Below are 22,234 nucleotides of genomic sequence, written 5' to 3'. Positions count from 1 at the left end.
CAGGAGGCGGGTTAGAGTCATCAGAGCAGAAAACTAAACTTTACAAAGCAATCCAGAATGAATGAGAAGGTAGGGGTTATCAGAATAGCATAGCAAGTCATTAAAAAAAAGTGAAAATGAATACAGGAAATCAAAAAGAAAGCTAAATAAAAACGGTGCTGGCCACCCTAAAAACGAATATCATGTACTCCATGTTTGGAAGCAGCCCTACTAACCAGGCAACTGGAGCATTGAACTCTGCAACTGCTTTGGAGGAACCGGGTAAGTTATTGTTGTGTTTACTTGTAATGTGACTATGAACTTTAATTATGTTTGGTGTATGTTGGATTCTACCAAGGATCCGTCAAACAAAACAGCATATCGTTAAACATTTCATTGTGTTTTGTGAATTGGACGTTTGTTGTGACTAGGGCTGCTTCATTTTTAAACATTTTTGTGCAGCCAACATGTTTTTTGTAACAACAACTTGGATAACTATTAAGTTACAATTAGAATTTGACTTTGGTGTTCTTGCCAGTGATACATAATGTACAACTATCTGCTTTGTTACAACAATGAAAGTAACAGTCACACACATCTTGCTTGAAATGTCAGTAATTTAAGTGAAATTGACCTGTTTTTTGTGTGCTTGTTTTACCACAGGTGAAGAGAATGCAGATGTACAGGAGCATCGCTTTTTATAATTATTTATTCCACATGAAAGATTTGCATATTTCTTGATTATTTATATATTTCTAAAATAAAAGTTTACCAGAATGGTTTGTTCTTTTCTTGCCTTCACTCTCCCTATCATAGCAGTCCGTTAATACATATTGCACAGTAGTTTCTTCACTGTTCCCTAGTTATTTTATATGCATTTGAAATTACTATGCATTTTAACCATTATATGCTAATTTGTACTTCAGTTGCGATATAAAGGTTAAAATGCATGACAATTTCTCGTCACAGCAGTGCAAATGCATATTAAATATCAAAGTATGAATTTCCGCTCTTACAACAATTGATTGCAGCATGTATCGCTGTTAAAGGTGAATGGGGGACACAGAAATTTTTAAACCCAGGAACAATAACATATAAAGCTAAAAAATAATGTAAGCATTTTGGTAAATTCAGAAGTCTTGCTTTCATCTTATCTGGCATGGTCCTCCATTTTTGTCTTCACTTCTGAAACGGTACCCCTCCCACAGCAACATGCACACACTGACATCATCGTTCAACCCTTTTGGCACCAAGTGCCGTGTGAATGCGAAATGACTTTCGATGGGCCAATGTGAGCTCCAGCCCAGCTCTGGCCGAGCATCGGCACCAGCACTAGCTCCGGTGACGGCTTGGTGTGAAAGGGCTATATGTATCAGGATTAAAGTTATTTACTTGTGATGGGTAAAAAGGGTTACAAGAAATTAATCCATTTAATGAATCAGCTTTATCATACTCTGAAAAAATAAGAATAATCCAACCATAATTTATTTTGAGAAAGAATGAGAAAAAAAATATTTTTAACAAAACTACATATTCCATGATTATGGGCACCCCTCCATTAATACTTTGTACAATCTCTGTTCAACAATTAAACAGCACTGTGTTATCCTTAGCAGGTGACACCTCAGCACTAACACCAGCCCCGATCCCTAACAGGCCTGACCCTATTAGCTCTCTGATAGTTTAGACTCTTCTGGGGGTGAGGCTCCTGAAGGCTTTCCACCATCTCCTTCATGATGCATGCAGCCTTCCTGTGAGTGGCTGCAGCAGAGTTACTCTTGCGGAGACCAGAAGGGTATCATGCCTGTTTAGACCAAGCTGTTGTGAGTTGTTTTATAGTGACTGGAGTGCCAATTCCACCCCTACCCCCCAAAAATTTCCCCTGCAAGTTGGAGGACTGTTTGCAGGGCCAGATGCAATTTAACGTCAAATCCAGCACATGAAAACTTGACAAAAAATTATGCAAACATAATAATGTACGCAACATTTCTGACAAATCAGGAAAATTCTACACCAATTGAAAAGTAGGGAACTGTAGGTAAATCATTGAAATGACCACCCGCCTGCCAACAATTAATACCACCAAACCAAGCCTTGAGAAAAATCTAGCCACAACTTGACTAAATACTTGGAACACAACAAAACAAAACAGACCTGCTAAAAAAAGTACAGATTGAGGCAGATCTCCTTTTCCAGTAAATAGCCCCTCCGTCCCTCATCTTCTCCACCTGCCACTTCTAATATTCCATCCGCTCACCTCCATACAGGTAAAGTGTTCACAAATGATCATTTATTTAATATTTCTTGCATTTTTGTGTGTACTTTCTACGCGTGTGTGCAGGTATTGCCTGTTTAATGTCTCTATCGTGTTCTGTAAAACAGGTAGTTAAACGGTTTGGACGTTGATTGAATTAACATAAACAAATTTAATTAAAAAGTAAAATATAGTTAACTAGAGTTCATTACAATACTGTAATTATACATCAGACAGCTCTGTACAGTACAGTGTCTATGCTGGCTGACAAGGCTACCGACTGCCCGCACATTTAAAAAAATCAGTGGTGCTGCTTCTCACATTAAAACACTGATTTTATTTCCAATCATCCATTTTCCACACCGCTTATCCTACTGGGTTGCGGGGGGTCCGGAGCCTATCCCGGAAGCAATGGGCACGAGGCAGGGAACAACCCAGGATGGGGGGCCAGCCCATCGCAGGGCACAATCACACACCATTCACGCACACATGCACTCCTACGGGCAATTTAGTAAATCCAATTAGCCTCAGGATGTCTTTAGACCACCCTGCCGCCCCCTATATATATGCATGTATAAAAAAAAAAAAATTGTTGAACAATTATCTGATTTATGACTCAAAACCAAGATATGATCCAAACTGTGAATTTTGTGATATGTTGCACCCCTTTTGATTAGGCTGTTTTCATGAAAACTTACATAGCAGGTTCACCAATCAAGGCAGCTGTTCATTGCACTGTTCTTACTCATGCAGATAAGATTGTTGTGGGGAGTTACATGGGCCTGCTCAGGATTTACACCCCCCATCCTCTTAAGCCTGGGGAAACCATTCATGCTGAAGACCTGCTTCTTGAAGTGCAGCTCCAGGATCCCATCATCCAGCTGGATATGGGCAAGTTTGTCTCGTAAGTAATATGCCCTAGGGGTGGTGGTGGTGGGAGGGGATTGATTCTGTTCTTCAAGTTGGCGATTTTACTATCGTGAGAGTTGAAAAATTGACTTCTAAACATCAATTTAAACATGTATTACTGAAATCATGTTGTTCACATTTGGTACTGCTAATATATTTGCCCAGTTGCACACAACCTGATTTTATTAAGGGACTGACATGCAAGAGTTTCATTGAAAATCTCTATATCTCTTCCCTGAACACTGAGAAGAGTTTCTGAACACACTGAACTATTTACACCCTTTTTAAATCTAACAAACTGGGGTTATCTTATGTTCGAGGACTAGAATTTAGATGTGATTATACAACAGCAGGTGGTTGCACATACCGAATGTGGGCAAATGGTTGAAACCCTACATGTAGCTCATTAGCCTGCTATCACTAATACACGTCTAATCCCAGCTAAGCCAACTAATGGCTAAAAAGACTCAAGGTGCGAAACAGAAATACTGATGGATATTAAATGGTTTTAGATCAGGGGTGTCCAACTCCAGTCCTGGCTCATCAGAAGCCAGATAGAATCATGAAAAGTGCCAAAGAAAAGCCCCTCTTCCACTGCAAAAGTCACTGAATTAGCTGTTATGTTATGATATCACATATGGGTTAAATACAGAGGACACGTTTTGTGGTTGTGTGCTGTGGTGTGTCAACAATGACAACTAATCACTTCACTTCATTCAACCCCTCCCTGGGACAGAGGGTTCTTGTCGAGTACAAATGCAAATATCAACAGAGTTTCTTTGCTGCCTTGTCGATTTTCATAAAGCATTGACTTAGCTGCCCTTTGGGACACCCTGAGAATTTGTGGGTTCCCTCCAGAATTGCTGGATATCAAAGCTGGTGTGTACACCGGAACTGTTACCCTTTTCACACCAAGCCCTCACTGGAGCTGGTGTTGGTGCCGGTGCTCGGCTGGAGCTCACATCGGCCCCACCAAAAACCGTATCGCATTCACACCAGTGACTGCGCCAGTGTTTGCATGTTCCTTTGGGAGGGTTACAGTTTGGGGAGTGACCAAGCGAGATGCGATGAACGCAAGTCTTTTTTGAATTTATGCTTCATTATTTTTTAGCTTTGTCTGTTATTGCTCTAGGGTTTAACCCTACACAGTTCGCTCAAAAATTTTGAGTGTCTTTTATTTGAGTACATCTGCTAATGACTTATTCCTGCTGTTCAGCGGTCCAACACGAACTACTGTTTGTGTGTTCTAGTCAAACAGTGAGTCATAATCGGAGATGTGTTCATAAATGAACTGCAAGTCACACATGCTAATACACGGGGATGCATATAACATTCACGCAAGTATGCATTCACCTTTAAAAGCGACACGTGCGGCAGTTGATTGTTGTAACAGTGAAAATGTGTACTTACTTTAGGTGCATTTGCATTGCTATGACAATAAATTACTATGGTTTTAAACTTTAAACTGCAAATGAAGTACGAATAAGCATATAAATGTTAAAATGCATAGTAATTTCGTGACAAATCAGCAGAAATGCACATGAAATAAGTTCGGGATGCTGAAGGAACTACTGTGCAATATGCGTTAATGGCCTACTTTGATAGGGAGAGTGAAGACAAGAAAACAACAAAGCATTTTAGTAAATATTTATTTCGAATAAGCAATTAAGAAATATGTAAATGTTTCACATGGACACACACATACACACACACATACACACACACACACACACACACACACACACACACACACATATATATATATATATATATATATATATATATATATATATATATATATATATATATATATATATATATAGTTAGAGTATGGAATAGTGTTCCTGGTAGTGTAGCACAAGCTAAAATCTTGGGTTCCTTTAAATCAAAGCTAGATAAGATTTTAAGAACTCTGGGCTATAGATAGATAGATAGATAGAAACTTTATTAATCCCTCGGGTAGATTCCTCTGGGAAAAATTAGTTAAGTTAGTTAAGTTAGTTAAGTTTAAGTTAAGTTAAGTTTTAGTTAAGTTTTCCCTAAACTAGCTTGATGGGCCGAATGGCTTCCTCTCGTTTGTAAATTTCTTATGTTCTAATAATGCATACATAGAGTATTATAAACATGGCTAGAAGTATTAATAAAAAGGCATAATACTGTACATCATAGCCGTTTTTATTATGCATGATGAATTCTTTAGGAAGTTTTCTTTTATAATATACTATGGATATAATCATAATGTAGTTCAAGGCATCCTTAATTCTTATACTAACCATTATAATGCATTAGGATGGTATCTATAGTGCATTACAGGTGAGAGCTTCATTGGAGCTTATAAATAATTATAATCAACATTTCAATGGCTTATGACTGTCAATAGAAGATGTTATAATCCTCTATTTATCCTTAGACTGACCATTATAATGTATTATGAAGGTATGACATCTTTAATTAAACTTACCAAAATCATTACATTAATCAGTAGATTACTGGATTATTAATGTAATTGATAGTGACATCCCTAGCCACAATCAGCACAGTGTTTTCTGTGTTGAGCACCTACTTGTGAATTTAGGTTTCTCCTGTGTCAGTAAATGTATTTTTTAGTTTTGTTGTACATACTGAACCAAAAATTATGTACTGAACAGTAGATGATGAATACATGTGCTGTTACAGCCCTAGTTCCTATGGAGACCATCTACCAGCACATACATTCTGTTTGTCTTCAGTTTGCTAGCCCATTGTACTTGGACCCCTCTAATCACTGCTTGCAACTCTATTTTCGTTTGTTATTGGTCATTGTTTGCAAATAATTGAACATGACCACACTGCAAATATGTCCTCTGTGCTCAAATTCTTTTCATGTTTTATGTGGTTTTATATATTCTGCAGGTGTTCAGATCTACTGCATCTGGCCGTCCTACATCCCAAAAAGCTATCCGTTTTTGCTGTCACTGGTAAGGTACCCTTAAATCACTGGCATACCACAAGCACAATTAACATATGCAGCACTAACATCAGTCACATTTGATTTTCTGTATTGTAACATTTTCATTGATTTCTCATAACTACTTATGCACTCACATGACCATCCTAAGGGCATTTTAGAGTTGTCTCATCACATTTCCTGCTTTTGTGTGTGTTCTTCGCTGCCATATTTATGCTTATTTTTATTTTTTCATTAGTTATAATATCCCATTGAGACTGCTTTAGGTGGCCCATCGTGACAAACCATCATCCTACTGAGTCCATAATCAGTATATATGTGACCATATTTTGAGAGTGTGCGAGTTAAAATTTTACGTGGTATCATCACGGTGTATGATAGGCATTAGGACGTTTTGCTTTGGCATGAGTGCTGCATTAACGAATCGCAATTGGAAGTTTCTTTTTTCTTCTTCAATGACTTCCGTGTGTATTTTTAATTTTTTTGCTGAGTTGCTCTCTATCTGCACGAGGGAGTATGTACGTATATGCACACTGATAAAAGCAGCAAAACAATCACTTTAGCTATGGTGTGAACATGTTCCAAAAAATGAAGCAGTCTGATATTTTAAAAGAAACAAAAAGCTATTATGGAGCCCTGCGCATATGTTTCCACAGCCACAGCAGGCAATGTGGACCATGGCATCCAGTACCAGATTAAGCTGATGTATGAGCATAACCTCCAAAGGATCGCCTGCAACATGACCTATGGGCCTTTTGGAGGCGTCACAGGTACCGCTCGCTTTTTTATTTGCCCTTTTTAAAATATTGTAATTGCAAATTTTATTTTTGTTTGCTGGTTTCTGTTAGATATTTTGAATACCATTTTATATTTTTATATTTAAAGTTTTTGTAATCAGAAATTGATAAAAAAAAAATTAAGGAATCATGCTTACTGCTGAGAATCTGAATGTGTTACCAGGCTACCGGGATATAGACGAGAAACAGTGGTAAACAGACCTGATGAGACAGCTTATTAAATTTCCTGCAGTGAATAATAGGGTCCTTACCTGCCTGAATAATTCACCTGCAGTAGCAATAGACATCCACCTTGATGGCATGAGCTGTTCTAGTTATGACAAATATAGAATTTCCAAGGTCCACAAAGAAGCTTGTATTATTTTACATACAGTGCTTAGCAAAAATGAACACAAGAACAATTTCTAAAATTTTGACAAGACCAAGTTTTATAAAACATTTGCTTAACTCATGAACATGAAAGTAAGGTTAATAATATAACTTAGATTACAAAATCTTCAGTTTTACTCAAATCAGGTGATGCAAAAATGAATATACCCCCAACAAATATTACTACATCTAGTATTCTGTATGACGTCTATGATCTTTTAAGGACAGCACAAAGTCTTCTTGGCATGGAATGAACAAGTTGTCCACATATTGCAACATCTATCTTTTTCCATTCTTTACCTTATTTAGAGCCTGGATGCTGGATGGTGAGTGATGCTAAACTTGTCTCTTCAGAATTCCCCAAAGTTTTCACTTGGGTTCAGATCAGGAGACATACTTGGCCACTGAATCACTTTCACCTTGTTCTTCTTCAGAAATGCAACAATGGGTTTAAATGTGTGTTTTGGATCATTGTCATGTTGAAAAAGTACATGACGACGAAGGGCATGGAGTGATGGTAGCATCTTTTCTTTCAATATTGAGCAGTACATCTGTAAATTCACGATACCATCAATGAAATGCAGCTCCCTGACACCATCAGCACTCATGCAGCCCCACATAAGGACCCTGCTGCTACCATGTTTCACTGTAGGCACCATGTGTTTTTCTTTGTACTCCTCATCTTTGTGACGTCATAGAGTTTTGAAGCCATCAGTTCCAAAAACATTTATCTTGGGCCCATCACTCCAGAGTATAGAGTCCCAGTAGTCTTCATCTTTTTCAGCATGGGCTCTGGCAAATTCTAGATGGGCTTTTTTGTGCATGGGCTTTAGGAGAGGCTTCCTTCGTGGACGACACCCACACATGCCATTCCTCTGCAGTGTACGTCATATTGTGTCACAGGAAATAGTCCCCGTTTGGCTTTCTACTTCTTTAGCTAACTGCAGTAAACTTGCATGGTGATTTTCTTCAACCCTTCTCATCAGATGACACTCCCATCAAGGTGTTCACTTCTGTGGATGGCCTGAACGTCTGTGAGATGGTTGCAGTTCCATTTCTCTTAAATTTTTGTATTACTTTTGCTACAATATTTTGACTGATAAGTAAAGCTTTGCTGATCTTATTGTAGCCTTCATCTTTCTTTTGTAAAGAAATTATTTCCTTTCTCGGGTCTTGTGACTTTTCCCATTTCATGTGGTGACATTACTGACAGCATGGAATGGGCAGTGGCGCAGATGGGATTTTTGAATTGGGGGGACCAAGCTTAGCCAGGCAAACGCCGCTCAATTTCATTCACCTCTTGGAACTGCGTCAGGGAGCCGGGCCAATCAGCAGAGGGAGGGCTGAAAGCAGTAACGCTGAATACAAACGATGCACTCCAGCATGTATCATATGCCACAACCAAACTGTAGTGATTGGTTGAAATAGAGAAAGTATCTGCCACCGTGTAGTGAACACATGTCAATTATTAGGAGCGTTGCTATGCTCGCTCGATTAATGACAGAGAGTCAGATTAATCTGCGTCAAAACTGCCTTGACACATTAACGCTGACAGCACTAATTTTAACATTAGCATAATATCGATACCCTAGAAAGGCATTCATATTTAGCCTGTTGTAAGTTAAACAGGCAGCAAGTAAGGGATAGGCTACTTACATCATTTGGTTTTTGAAAAAACGCTGTAATTGTTTTTTGCCTGTTGTAAGTCAAACAGGCAGCAAGTAAGGGATAGCCTACTTACATCATTTGGTTTTTGAAAAAACGCTGTAATTGTTTTTTGCCTGTTGTAAGTTAAACAGGCAGCAAGTAAGGGATAGTCTACTTACATCATTTGGTTTTTGAAAAAATGCTGTAATTGTTTTTTGCCTTTTCGTTGGCTTCATCCTTCTATTCAATCCATCAGATGGGCCTAGTGGTCACTATGGTTACGGCTACAACTTTGACAGGCACCAATGAGGCAGCTCGTACGATTCAGGACCCCTTAACAATAACAAAAACACAAGAAGTGCTGCTAGGAGCATCAGTGTTGCGCACATGTAGATTGATGCTGACGTGACACGATATACAGGCTTCTCAGTAAACACTAATGCCAACTGTCTGTGCTGCAACTCAACAAACGCAGTATTGACGGGATATTTTTTCCTTATGCAAAGACAGCAGATGCTGTTTTTTTTGTTCTAGAGTGGGGGGGGGGCGGATCGAGGTCACTCTGAATCTGAAGGGGACCCATCTGTCTCTTGTGCTAACTGTGCGCCTGGGAATGGGAAGGGGTTTCTTTCTTAAATAATTCCCTTTTATAGTCAAAATGTCTGTTTAATGAATAATTGGACTGACCTGTGGCTGATTTCTTGTTAATTAGGATTTTGTAGTAAAAAATTTTGCTTTGCTCCTAAGACTTTCAATGGGGTGTATTCATTTTTGCAACGTGGTCTTGCATGGTTTGCAATCAATGGGCCACATTTGTGGGAGTATTTTGTAGTGTAGTATCCCATAGAAAATGTTGGTTCTGAAAGGAAACTAATGGTTTTCTGACAGATCTGTTGGGGTGTACTCATTTATGCTGAGCACTGTTTGTTTTAAAAATCTGATATTGTTAAACTCAAAAGAAGTCTATAATGATTGTGTGCACTAGCTCTCCTTCTTGCTTTTACCTCACCTAACTCTAATTGCAGGTCACCACTTCATCTGCATTCAGTCCATGGATGGGATGCTCATGTTCTTTGAGCATGAGAGTTATGCTTTTGGCCGCTTCCTGCCCGGATTCCTGCTGCCAGGCCCACTTTGCTATTGTGCCCGTACTGACACTTTCATCACAGTGTCCTCAGCTCGCCAGGTGGAGAGCTACAAGTGAGTGCTTGTTATTGCTCAACATGTATATCATTTCTGTAATTGTGCAGAATTGCATAGCAAAAATCAGTTGTGCAGATTCTGAGATTCCAGCCGGGTACACATATGCTTTTGTGAGTGGTGTGACACCTCCGCAGACATTTTCTTGTTAAGACGACAACTCGAAATATATTTGATGGATCTTTTTCAAACTTTACAGAGGCATTGTATGGTGAGGAACTGGAACTGATATTTGTGTAAATTCGTAAATATAATCTTTGCACAATGACAACAAAAGCTTTATATTCCATCTATTTTATAGTCATAGAAAAGAAAGAGAAGTTTTGTACACTTGAATCTTTTGCAAATCTTTTTCAAACTTTGCTGACACATTGTACTGTACAGGTGTGTGTGGCGAGGGCTGGGTGACAGATGACTCAATAAAGCAGGGCTGGCCAGTCTTATCCGCAAAAGGGCCGGTGTGTATGCAGGTTTTTGGGATAACCATTAGGTCAGCTGTTCAAACCTAAGTGTGATGACTCTTCAGCCAATCAGTCCGCTAATTAGCAATCTAATTAGGGAGTTGCAGCGAAAACCTGCAGACACACCGGCCCTTTGCGGATTAGATTGCCCACCCCTGCAATGGAGTATTCCTAAGAAACCTTTGGTAAGCTAGAATGGCGGAAAGCAAACAATATGAAGTCCGCTGCCCCAGGGCTATTTGCTGTGTTTCCAGCTCTAAGGCGTTGGCTGGACTATGTTTGAAGTGGCTAACAATTTTCCGACACTTGGACAATGTGCTCACAAATCCACTGTCACCAAGACTCACAGTGATGCATCTCTGTAAGATGTGAGCCACACAAGGCATATGCTCAAATGGCAAAAGTTTAGCTACAGCTGTCAAGTTTCGTGCACAATCAGTCCCTACAGTTGTGATTTTTCCTTCAATTTCCCTCTCACGTGCCACTTTTAAGGAATCTTCAGCATATGCCTCTGCGAAGTGATGCTCCTCTGTCTTCATTATTTTCAATGCGAGTGACTTTATTTCCCATGCAACAGTTTGATGTGCAGTAACACCAAGATAGTTACTGTTATTCACAGAAGTCCGGTAGTCACCTTTCAGGGCGACCTATTTGGCTACAGCTAAATCCTCATGTTTTTTTTCCTTCCTCAGTTTCATAGAGCCCATGATTTTTTGACATTATTGTGCTTCTTGTTGGAGCTTTGTACAGTGCATCTTGAGAGGCAACTTGCAACCTTTGTAAATTCCATGTCCTCGAGGATATTAATAGGTCTGCAGTTTGTTGGCTCCACTTGGCAATTGTGTCAGTCAATTTGTCCCAGGTAGACTTACTGAGGCCCCGACGCTCTGTGAGAGTGGTTTGTCGCAAGCTGGGCGACGCGTTAGCCAAACTGCTAGCAGCATCCCCGACTAATGTATGCGTCACGTTAATGTGGTATTTTAAGATGGATACGCTTCGGTGAAAAGAAAATTCCTTCCTGCACCATGTGCATAATACTTTATGTCAGTCGACTGTTCCGTCTTGTTTTTTTTATACAGACGTAGATCAGTTTGATATGGCCGATATCCAATCCTTCTAATAGGCATAAACCTGTGCCAATACCGATCCAAATATCGAATCGCTGCACCTCTAATTAATTTTTAGGTCCACATCACAGACATTTTTTACTCCTGTATAAGTTGCTCCTTAACGATATATCATCACATGCTGTCGGTAAGAGACATTGGTGCATTGTCACAAGGATGAGTACCAGCACATAAACACTGTTTCTCACCTGATATCAATACTAATATCAGTATCAGTGCTCTGGAAACGTTGCCCATGAGGAATGCAGCTTATATACACTGATAATTTAAACACACAATTTTTTCCTCAAACTGTGCTCTTGTATTTTTTTTTGCCTCGAAAAAAGGTACGAGGCATTAGCTATAGCCGCAGACACGGACAGTAATCACAGCGTGGAGCAGCAGAGGAACCTCTCTGGGAAGAAGCTGATGGTAAGACCAGGGCCACCACAGTTCATAATTAATTATATAATCCTTTGGAAGAAGTATTGTTTAATCTTTCATACAATTTCTAGTTTTACTGGAGCTATACATATAAGCTGAGTGATTATGATATATCACAGTATATAAAGGAACTATATTTTGTGATGTTCTGGCAAACAATGTTCTTCTTTTGGCATTTCTTGAGTTTTCCGGCATTGGTGTTGATTGTTGTTCCTTCTGTGTAGTTATCTTTTTCATGAATGTATTTATGCAGGCGGACTGGACTCTGGTCATTGGGGAACAGGCCCTGGACATTGTTGTCTCCTCTTTTAACCAGTGTACATCTTCAGTTTTTGTGCTTGGGGAGCGAAACTTGTATTGTCTGAAAGATAATGGACAAATTCGCTTTATGAAGAAATTGGAATATAACCCGAGTTGCTTCTTGCCCTATACCTCAGGTAATATTCACATCACTGTGTCAATTCCTTTGTACCATGCTATATTTCAATATCTGAGGTAATATTCACATCACTGTGTTTTCATTCTGTACCAGGCTATATTTCTGTATATCAGATAATACTCAGGTTACTGTTTTTTAGAAATGAAATTATAAGTGATAATAAAATTGTTGCTGATTTGAGAATTCGTATGTTAAATAAAACTACAAATGTTTAATAAAATGCAGCAGTACTGTTAGAAAATTACACAATACTCTTGCACTTCTTTAGTAAGAAATGCAATAGCTATTGTGGTATGTGAGCAACTTAAGAAAATACAGAGATATACAGCATATCTGCAGCACTGTGACTGCATTTTCCCATCCTGACTGGTTTCCTGGTTTCTCTTAACTCAGGTCAAATGAACAGAACGCACCGATCTTTCTATTTTCCAAATGCCCTGCTTTCAACTTGCTTTAGTTTTAGTTTAGCTAGATTTAATTCTCTGCCTCAATAAGAAAGTCAATAAGACTTGTGTTTTCTTTCTTTTGAAGTGAGTGAAGGGACCATCAACCTTCTTCTAGCAAACCACAACAGCGTGCTGCTTGTTTATCAGGACTCAGCACTAAAATGGGCTTCCCAGCTCTCCTGTGTGCCTGTTGCAGTCCGTGTGGGTAACTTCCAGTAAGTAAAAAAAAAAAAAAAAAAATATATATATATATATATATATATACACTTTTTTTTTTCTTCACAGCACGGCTTGGAGTGCATCTGACCACTTAAACCACAGTTATTATATCTTTGGCGTATGGTCTTATAGCAGCTGGACATTTCAGAGCTAACCACTGATGGTGGCTTGGGCCGTATATAACCAAAATATTTAATAGCAGTAGGATTAGGCGAGGTGTAATTTTATATCGTCCAGACATTACACCAAGATGCACAGTATTTTGAAAAAAAAAAAACGCTACTCCGGTGGAATTCCCCACAATACAGTTTAGCTGTAAGGAAATAGCGCAGCATGCCTTTTGCCGTTATACCACTCAAGTCTACATAGTAGTTATGCTAATAAGTGCATTTTCGGTTCATAAACATGAAAATGATGTCTGATTATGTCAAGTATAATTATGTATATTATGTATAATAATTAATTATATAATTATGTATAATTATGTCATGTATAAGTGGAGTTGTCTTGCATTAACCCTTACATAGTTCATTAAAAATGTGTGTGTAGGAGTCGATAAGTGGAACTGTACTTCAAATATCTTTCCAAATTCCGGGTTCTTAGAAATTTAGAACCAGTTCTAAAATGGAACTATTTTTCAATACCCAACCCTAGTTTTTATTGACCTTGGGACAGTGCCATCCAGCAAAGAAACGGTGAATGGTGAAAGCTTACATTGGATGCACCATAGAAGGGGCATTTCTCTTCAGAAATGAATTGCTGGAGCAGCTTGGTGGGACCTTCAGTGGTTATTCCCCTGTGGTATCTTCCCCAAGTCAGCCTAGCCTATTATTCTTAGAAAAACCTTTTCCATGCTTTACCATGTTGTGTGGTTCAGTGGAATAGGGCTCTGTGCCTGTGACTAGGGCTGAATGATTTATTGATTTTAAATTGAAATTGCGATTTGAAACAATGTGTTTAGAAATTGCAATGGCTGCGATTTACGGTATGCAATATAGAGCATGTCTGCCCCAGGGTTTTAAACTTGTGAAAAGAGGTTCACAAATTCGTGCCATTCTGCTTGTGTGACAGTCTTACCAATCAGAAGTGCCCGCTATTCACGCCAGTCATGCTCATCAATCAGAAGTGGCCCAAAGAGACTGTGACTATGCCCACAAACAGCAAACACATGAAACCCAAGGAAAGTGTTACCATTCTGCTTTACGCACTGCAACCCAACCACTTTACTGGGTTAAATGAAATTGGCACTTTACGCCTTAAACTGACATTTGGATTCAGGTATTTAATCTCCTTGGCGTTAACCCTGAGTTTGAATCAAACTCAGTATTTTATGTAAAAATGGTTAACCCTGAGAAATATTCAGGGTAAACTGGTTTGACCCCCCCCCCTCGCCCCCATACACAGCATTAAGCACGAATAATGCTCAGGGTAGGATTCTGTTGCCATCTAGTGGATGAAATTAATTTTAAAGCGTGCGCTAAGAAGCATACTTCTACTGACTGGATCGCAAGGTTGGGCTGCGCATTGGTGACTGTTTAAAAACATGTCACATGAAGGACAGGTACTAAATCTGCATCAGTACAGCACTGGACAATAGACATTCCTTTCCTGCTGTATTGTAATGTAATGTCATTTTGGTTTGAATAAGTTTCTGTGACACGGAATCAAATTTTTTCTTTCTTTTTTGCACATTTTCCCAGGGGGAAGCGTAATGCTAAGCAGGTTTAATATTACTTGTGTGCTTTATCTTGATCTTAAATCCACACTTGAACATCATGATGTAAGTGTATTTCCCTTTAGTTGTGGTTTTAGGTAAGATTCTCTGCCCTGAGATTTGCATCCTAACATCACATTAAATACTTAAGAAAAAAGACAACACTTGGAAACAGACAATTGTTTTTCAAAGTCACCGAGATCTCTTCTTTAATTAATTCTAACCAAAATGATGGGAAACTGATCCTGCCAAAGCTTTTATATCTCAGTCTATGTACTGTACAAAGTAACAGATGGGTAGAAACCTTCACATTTTGGTGGGAACATTAAACTTCCACACACAAAGTGTGGGGTAGCATTCAACACTCCCAACATTGAGATTTGTGAATTGACTGTGCTGTCTGAAGTGCAGGAATAATATTTTTTTTCAGTTTATGGTCTCTGTTGGCACTGCATTAATGAAGGTTGCATGGCCTGCGTTTAGCACTGGAGACTAATGATTGCAGTTAGTGCTCATTTGGCACAGGGTTGCCAGGTACTGAGTGACTTGAGGTTCTTTTCCTCCTGTTCTTTACAGGGATCTGAAGGGTGTAGTGGTGACGCTAAGTGAAGAGGGCCACTTGCAGTGCTCCTATATGGGTAGCGACCCGTCCTTTTTTATTGCTCCGAAAGCAGAAGCACGGGAAATGAACTATGATGATGTGGATAATGAAATGAAGACCTTGCAGAAGACAATCAAGGAGGCTACCAAGATGCAAGGTGATCAGCAGCGTATGTGGATGGCATGGAGGGGGAATTCTGCCCATCCTATAACAGCTTCCTGTGAATGCACCTTGCACGAGATCAGTCTCCCCAGGATTTAGCAATTCTGCAGTCACAGTAATTCATGCAAAATCAAATATACCACACAATATTTGCAAGAGCTTGCAGTTTTTCAAATTTACTACAGCTTTCCTGCTAGAAATGGCTGAATCCACAGACCACTTGCATATACAGTGTGTGTGTGTGTGTGTGTGTGTGTGTGTGTGTGTGTGTGCCGGGGCCCATGGTTTTTGAATTCAAAAAGATTACATATATCTCCTGAACCCGCAATTTACCAGTTAATTGGCATTTTCTAAAACACACACACACACATTGCAAATTTTGAGAAATGCTGTAATAATTATAAAAATTTCAGCAAAATTCCTTGACAGGATACTCTAACCATACATAATTCTGCATATTTTGTTTTCAAAGTAGCCAGTAGCCAGAACTTTCTTTCAATTTTACCTGCTTTCAAATCTGGGCACTGAGATCTTTTATTAATTAGACACTGTTGACATACCTGTGTACTTATAGGACATATTTCTCTGCCTGAATGGCTTTGTTAATAAATCTAACCTGCTGAGATTATTGTACCGACATGATACTGTTTGTTCATGCTGTAAGGCAGTAGTTCCCAACCTTTTTTGGCTTAAGTTCCCCAAGGCCTTTTCTGTACATCTTAAGTACCCCTTCATCCACACCACACCAATATGATTCCAAAAATGTTCATTTAAGTCAACATTAAATGGGAAATTCTGAAAACGATACTAATACGTATAATATTAGGGTTGTCCGATGACTCATTTTGCTAGTTGCGATTTGTATTTGCATAATACCAATTACATTATAATTAGTTGAATATTAGAGCTGTGAGTTGAATTATTAGTCACATTGTATTCTGTGATTGATCACACCTAACATTCAAACTTATAATCATAAATATGTACACATTGAATTCCCAAATTAATGTAGAATTCACACAAAGGGAGTTTTTGGCTATTCTCACAACCATATCAATATTCTCTAATTTGTACAAGTTAGTTTGAAACACACAACTATAAAACTTAATTTTTGAAATTGTCAATTTGTATTACTTCAAATAAGCAAAAGGATTTCATCAAAACCAGGGCAAGAGTTACTGAGATGCCCTTGACCAATGTCTGAAATGTTAGGTTGTGATACACAGATGCCATCTTAGTACTGCTTCCAGTTTTGGGGGAAAAGATTGTTCCAGGTTATGACTACACCATGCAGAGTTCTCAGGGGTAGCCAGGCCTATATACTCAAGCTGGTGATGTTGGAGTATTTAATAATGAAAGATAGGATGCAGCTGAGGGCTGAGCACAGTTTTCTACTTTAGACCTGGCGATGTGTCAGCTGGTATTGCAGGTTTTAACCTTTTCTCTAGCAGGCCAAAGTTAATATTTGAAGTATTTGTGTACAGCTATTACGTCTATCGGGGAGAAGGTGTAAAAATAGGTGTAAAAGTAAAAAGATAACAGTCCCCTGAGGTATCCTCTTTTCAAACATAGCGACATCTGCACGTTCTTAGGTTTGACACTCCCACCTCAACAAACCAGGATAAGAGATCAACAAGATGTTTAGCAATAAAATGTGATGTATTACAAAACAAGGCTAATATAATTAATTTGCAAAGCATTCTCTCTCTGCCTGTTTGCAGATATCCTTCCCAAGACAAGTCTGGAAGACGAGCTGAAAGTCACAGCCTCAGTCTCTGCCAGCATGGATGCCATGTCTGTATGTGAGCCCTTCATTGCAGTTGACAAACTCGCCAACACAGTTCTCTTATATTCCTTTTCACACTGCATGGGAGCAGCTGTCACCTCTCGTACCTACTGCTAGTGTCCTGCAGCTGCCCACTGTAACTACAAGTTTGGGTAATGTTTTAGAGCATCCGAAATGTACATAAATTGCAGAAAAGCATAAGATTGCATGAAAAGCCTTGTTCTTGTTATTTTGGAGGGTATATCCTGGTCCACACAACTTAAATGAAATTAAATAATGAATTATAAATAAAGTGGCCTCCCCATTATAGTTACTATAGTTACTAATCACACAACGAGCAAGCTAAATTAAAACAGGAAGAATGTTATGTAAATAAATAACTAGTAAGGTGGATTTTGAGCCCGATTAGGTTCAACTATGGAACTGGATGCGTTTTTGAACCTAGGAAGACCCTAAATTCTTTGTTGTTCTTTGAAATCACTACATTTGGGATGAATAGTGAACATGAATAGATGTTTAGTTTTGGTATCTCACCTAATAGTGGTACAGTGGCTCGGTAGCAGCACTGTCGCCTCACACCTCTGTGTTTGGTGGTTTGAGCACTGCCCCCTCTCACTGTGTGTGGAAGGAGGAACAGGATGAACACTGCCTGAGCCCTACAAAATGACCTCCAGCAGGCCACTGGTGTGAATGTTTCTGATTGTTTGGTCAGAGAGAGACTTCATGAGGGTGGCTTGAGGGCCCAACATCCTCTAGTGGACCCTGTGCTCACTGCCCAGCACCATGGAGCTCGATTGGCATTTGCCATAGAATACCAGAATTTGCAGGTCGGCCACTGGCACCCTGTGCTTTTCACAGATGAGCGCAGGTTCACCCTGAGCACATGTGACAGATGTGAAAGGGTCTGGAGAAGTCATGGAGAATGTTATGTGGTGGGTCAGTGATGGTCTGTGGAGGCATATCCATGGAGGGACGCACAGACCTCTACAGGCTAGACAACAACACCTTGACTGCCATTAGGTATCAGGATGAAATCCTTGAACCTATGCTGGTGCAATGGGTCCTGGGTTCCTCCTGGTGCATATCAATGCCCGGCCTCATGTGGCAAGAGCATGTAAGGAGTTCCTGGAAGATGAAGGAATTGATACCATTGACTGCCCCCCACACTCACCTGATCTAAATCCAATAGAACACCTCTGGGACATTATGTTCCTAACACATTACCCAGTCTGCATCAGTATAGACATCCAGCATGATTTTTTTCCCCATTGATATCTGATGTGTTTTCAAAGTGTTCCTTTAATTTTTTTGAACAGTGTATGTAAACTACCTGTCTACTCCAGTGTTCCTCAGATACCCGTTTGCTATGGTTTTTAAGTAACAATCTTTTTTTAGAGTATAATGTTACTAATGGGGCGGCATGGTGCAGTGGTTAGCACTGTACACGCCTCACACCTTTGGGACCCAGGTTCGAGTCTCCGCCTGGGTCACATGTGTGCAGAGTTTGCATGTTCTCCCCATGTCGTCGTGGGGTTTCCACCGGGTACTCCGGTTTCCCCCCACAGTCCAAAGACATGCTGAGGCTAATTCTCCTTTAAAATAATCCTGCTTCAAGGTTGTGTGCTTCTTTACCTTCCACCCTACATTTTGGAAATTTGCGCTCATATGCTGCAGTTAGATGCACACAAATTTCAGAAATGGTGGATATCAGATGAAGGCTCATTAGAATTTATGGAGGAAGTGCTACTGTTCTGTGCACGACAACATTTTTGGGAAACCTACCTCTGTTTTGTAGCACATAATACTCTGGTCAATGGTTAAGATAATATTTGCACAATGATGCTTTTAGGATTTGCTCTGCTTTTTTTGTAACAAAATGGTTCGTTGAACTACGGTAATAATGATCAATACTCCGAGGTAGCTAATTAGCAAATTAAATAAAAAGTAGACATGTGCAATATATTGCTTAATATATCAGTATCGGCTGATATTTTTAAAAACTCAGGATATCAACATTGATCTGATGAGTCAGTTTTGGCCGGACAATATTTACACTTTCATTAGCTCATTCACCACTTATAAGAGGCCTCAAAGTATTGGCCCTTGACAAGTTTATAATTAATTATTAAATCTGGCCCATAGATTGCTTATTTATTTTCTACAGAATGAAGACCATTTAACGTTCTCCCACTAATCTGGGTTTACACACATTGGCAATATTAAACAAACATATATCAGTAATCACTATTGCTCAAAATGTTTACATCAGTGCACCACTAATTACCCCAGGTAAAAGTGGTCAATCAGATGGTGCTTCCTTAATTTGTTTGTTTCTGTACAGGTGAATTGTTGGTCTTTATGATAGTTTATACTGGCTTGTTCTCCCTGTTTAATAATATGAATAAAAAATAGTGTTCTAAGATTCTACTTTCTTTATATACATCTTTGTATTCCTAAAACATTTCTGTATGGGAAATCAAACAAAAGTTCAGCCTCTCGAAATTTTAAGTTCATGTTTGGTGTGTCTTATTTGAGACCTTTTTTACACTTTCCATTAAATCTTTCCACAACCATATCCTCTATTTTTATCAACAACAGCAAACATTATTAATCAATCAGTTATTTGGTAGCCAAGTTCCTGAGTGAGCAGAATAGGCTTAAAGGATAATTTACAGAGCCGTGGAAACTATGTGCTTTCCATGATTGTTAATCATTCTACTGCTCTTTTCTACTTGAGCTCTGAATTATTAGATTATAGTGCCTTTGGTATCTAATAACAGAACTGATTCTAACAACATTTTTCATCTTGTCCACAGCGTGCCTTGCTTACAGAAATTGCTGACATCCCTGTACCCTCAGTTACTGTGAAGGTAGGGCTGCTGGGGTCTTCTACTCTTCCTCTTTTTTTAGGGAATAGGCTTCATACCAACATGTATACTTTGGGTGTCCCTGAGAATGGAAGTTCCTGTTCTTCACTTTCCAGATCCAGTTGATGAGCCATTTGTCAGTGCAGAGCCCCAAGCTGAGTGTGTGTGTGCAACCTCCTTTGGCGGTGACCCAGGAGCAGTTTGTACTGGATTCCATGGGTGAGTGACTACGTGTCTGTCAGTCTGTGTCCTGCCAGTGACTGTGTATGTACACTCCTGGGCAAAAGAATGGACCAGGGATTTTTGTTGTGCAATATGGGTTTGGTCTTTTTTTTTATACTAATTGCTTTATGCATTAGGAGTGTAGCAGTACACAAAACTCAGCGTTCAGTACAAACCTCAGTTTTGGATTTATGGTTCAGTGCAATTTTGCAGCAGGAAAAAAGATTTTGTTTTGAAATCAGGTATCATTAAAATTGCAAACACAAATGCAGTTAGAAACAGTTGTTAATCAAAGTCAATGCATCAAGAGACATTTATTTGCACATTGTATAAATAAATATGTAAAATGAATTTATCAAAAATATAACAATCATGATGAACTAAATCCTGTGTTCACTGCCACGAAGTATTGTTGCATGTTAATAGTGATAATTTTTTTTAGCCCGATTTGAATTTCTTGGCAAAAGTGCCTCAAATGCACTGAGGAGAATAACTTGCATCGGTCATATGCCCACTCGGATGTTTCAAATGAGTTAAAAGGACACATTTCTTTTTAGCAGAACTTATGGCCTTTAATTAACCTTGTGGGTTGCCACATGTATGTTTTTTTGCTATGATGTTTTTATTTTGTGGCGCTTTGAGATTTGTTTCAAATGTAAAGTGTGTTACAAATAAAATGTATTATTATTATTGTTGTAGTAGTAGTAGTAGTAGTACTAGTAGTAAGCACGTTGGCTGTTTTCCATCAACATATCCAATATCAAAGTCGAAGTCAAAGATATTTTATTGTCAATTCACATTATATGTACAAGACATACATGTGAACCAAAATGTTGTTTCTTGCTCACTGGTGTGCATACCCTCCAATTACAGAATTATACACATTTTATACAAAGAAGAAAAAAAAAGACACAGGACAAACTGACAAGGCCAGAGACATATCGACAAGTGCAGATGGTACAAAGTGCAAATGGTAACAATAAATATATAGTCAGTTGTGGAAAGGATAGCAGTTTAAGAGGCAGTTGTGCAAATGGTAAGAGTAGAAGAGGCGATTTTGCAAATGGTAATATTATGGTAGTTAAGCAAATGGTAAACATAGATAAGGTAGTGATGCAAATGGTGAACAATACAGCGCAAATGATAGCAATCATACTGTATAAGTCAAATACAAATACCAATTAGCAGTGGAATGGTATGAGTGTAAACAGTTCTTGAGGTAGTCAGTGAAAAAATAAATTACTGTCCAGGGGCAGGAGGCAGAGTAGGGATGTAATGGACAGAGTTCAGCCTCCTGGCAGCCTGGTAGATAAAGCTGTTTAAGAGTCTTGTGGAGTGGGTCCGGAGGGTCCGGTACCTTCTCCCTGAAGGCAAGAGGCTGAAGTGGGAGTGTAAGGGGTGGGAGGAGTCTCCAGCAATGCTGATGGATCTACGGGTGAGGAGGATATGGAAAGTGTCCATGTGGGAGGCAGGGAGGTGCCGATGATCTTGCTGGCTGTATTCACTACCCATTAAAGAGCCTTACGGCAGGAGGCAGAGCAGCTTCCGAACCACACAGCGATACAGCCAGTCATGATACTCTCAATAGTGCCTTTGTAAAATGAAAGGATGATAGGGGGTAGAACTTTCTACTTATAGTCACAGGGTTATAGTCACAGGTGTGGG

The 22,234-nt window shown here is 39.2% G+C and overlaps 1 protein-coding gene across 5 annotated transcripts in view; it reads left to right on the top strand.

Annotated features, from left to right (window-relative positions):
* bbs9 (Bardet-Biedl syndrome 9) overlaps window positions 1–22,234 on the top strand; it is a 106,982-nt gene that overhangs the window by 2,453 nt on the left and 82,295 nt on the right. For all 5 annotated transcript variants that reach the window (XM_049024805.1, XM_049024806.1, XM_049024804.1 and 2 more), the window contains exons 3-13: window positions 2,987–3,137; window positions 6,035–6,099; window positions 6,746–6,859; window positions 9,928–10,102; window positions 12,017–12,101; window positions 12,367–12,550; window positions 13,084–13,213; window positions 15,508–15,689; window positions 17,416–17,492; window positions 20,297–20,350; window positions 20,464–20,566. In XM_049024805.1, the coding sequence (XP_048880762.1) occupies window positions 2,987–3,137; window positions 6,035–6,099; window positions 6,746–6,859; window positions 9,928–10,102; window positions 12,017–12,101; window positions 12,367–12,550; window positions 13,084–13,213; window positions 15,508–15,689; window positions 17,416–17,492; window positions 20,297–20,350; window positions 20,464–20,566 (1,320 nt within the window). The remainder of the gene's footprint in view (window positions 1–2,986; window positions 3,138–6,034; window positions 6,100–6,745; window positions 6,860–9,927; window positions 10,103–12,016; window positions 12,102–12,366; window positions 12,551–13,083; window positions 13,214–15,507; window positions 15,690–17,415; window positions 17,493–20,296; window positions 20,351–20,463; window positions 20,567–22,234) is intronic.

Source organism: Brienomyrus brachyistius, chromosome 9, assembly GCF_023856365.1.
Source record: "Brienomyrus brachyistius isolate T26 chromosome 9, BBRACH_0.4, whole genome shotgun sequence".
NCBI lineage: Eukaryota > Metazoa > Chordata > Actinopteri > Osteoglossiformes > Mormyridae > Brienomyrus > Brienomyrus brachyistius.
The sequence above is the reverse complement of the archived record's forward strand: the minus strand, read 5'-3'. Positions and strand labels throughout refer to the sequence as shown.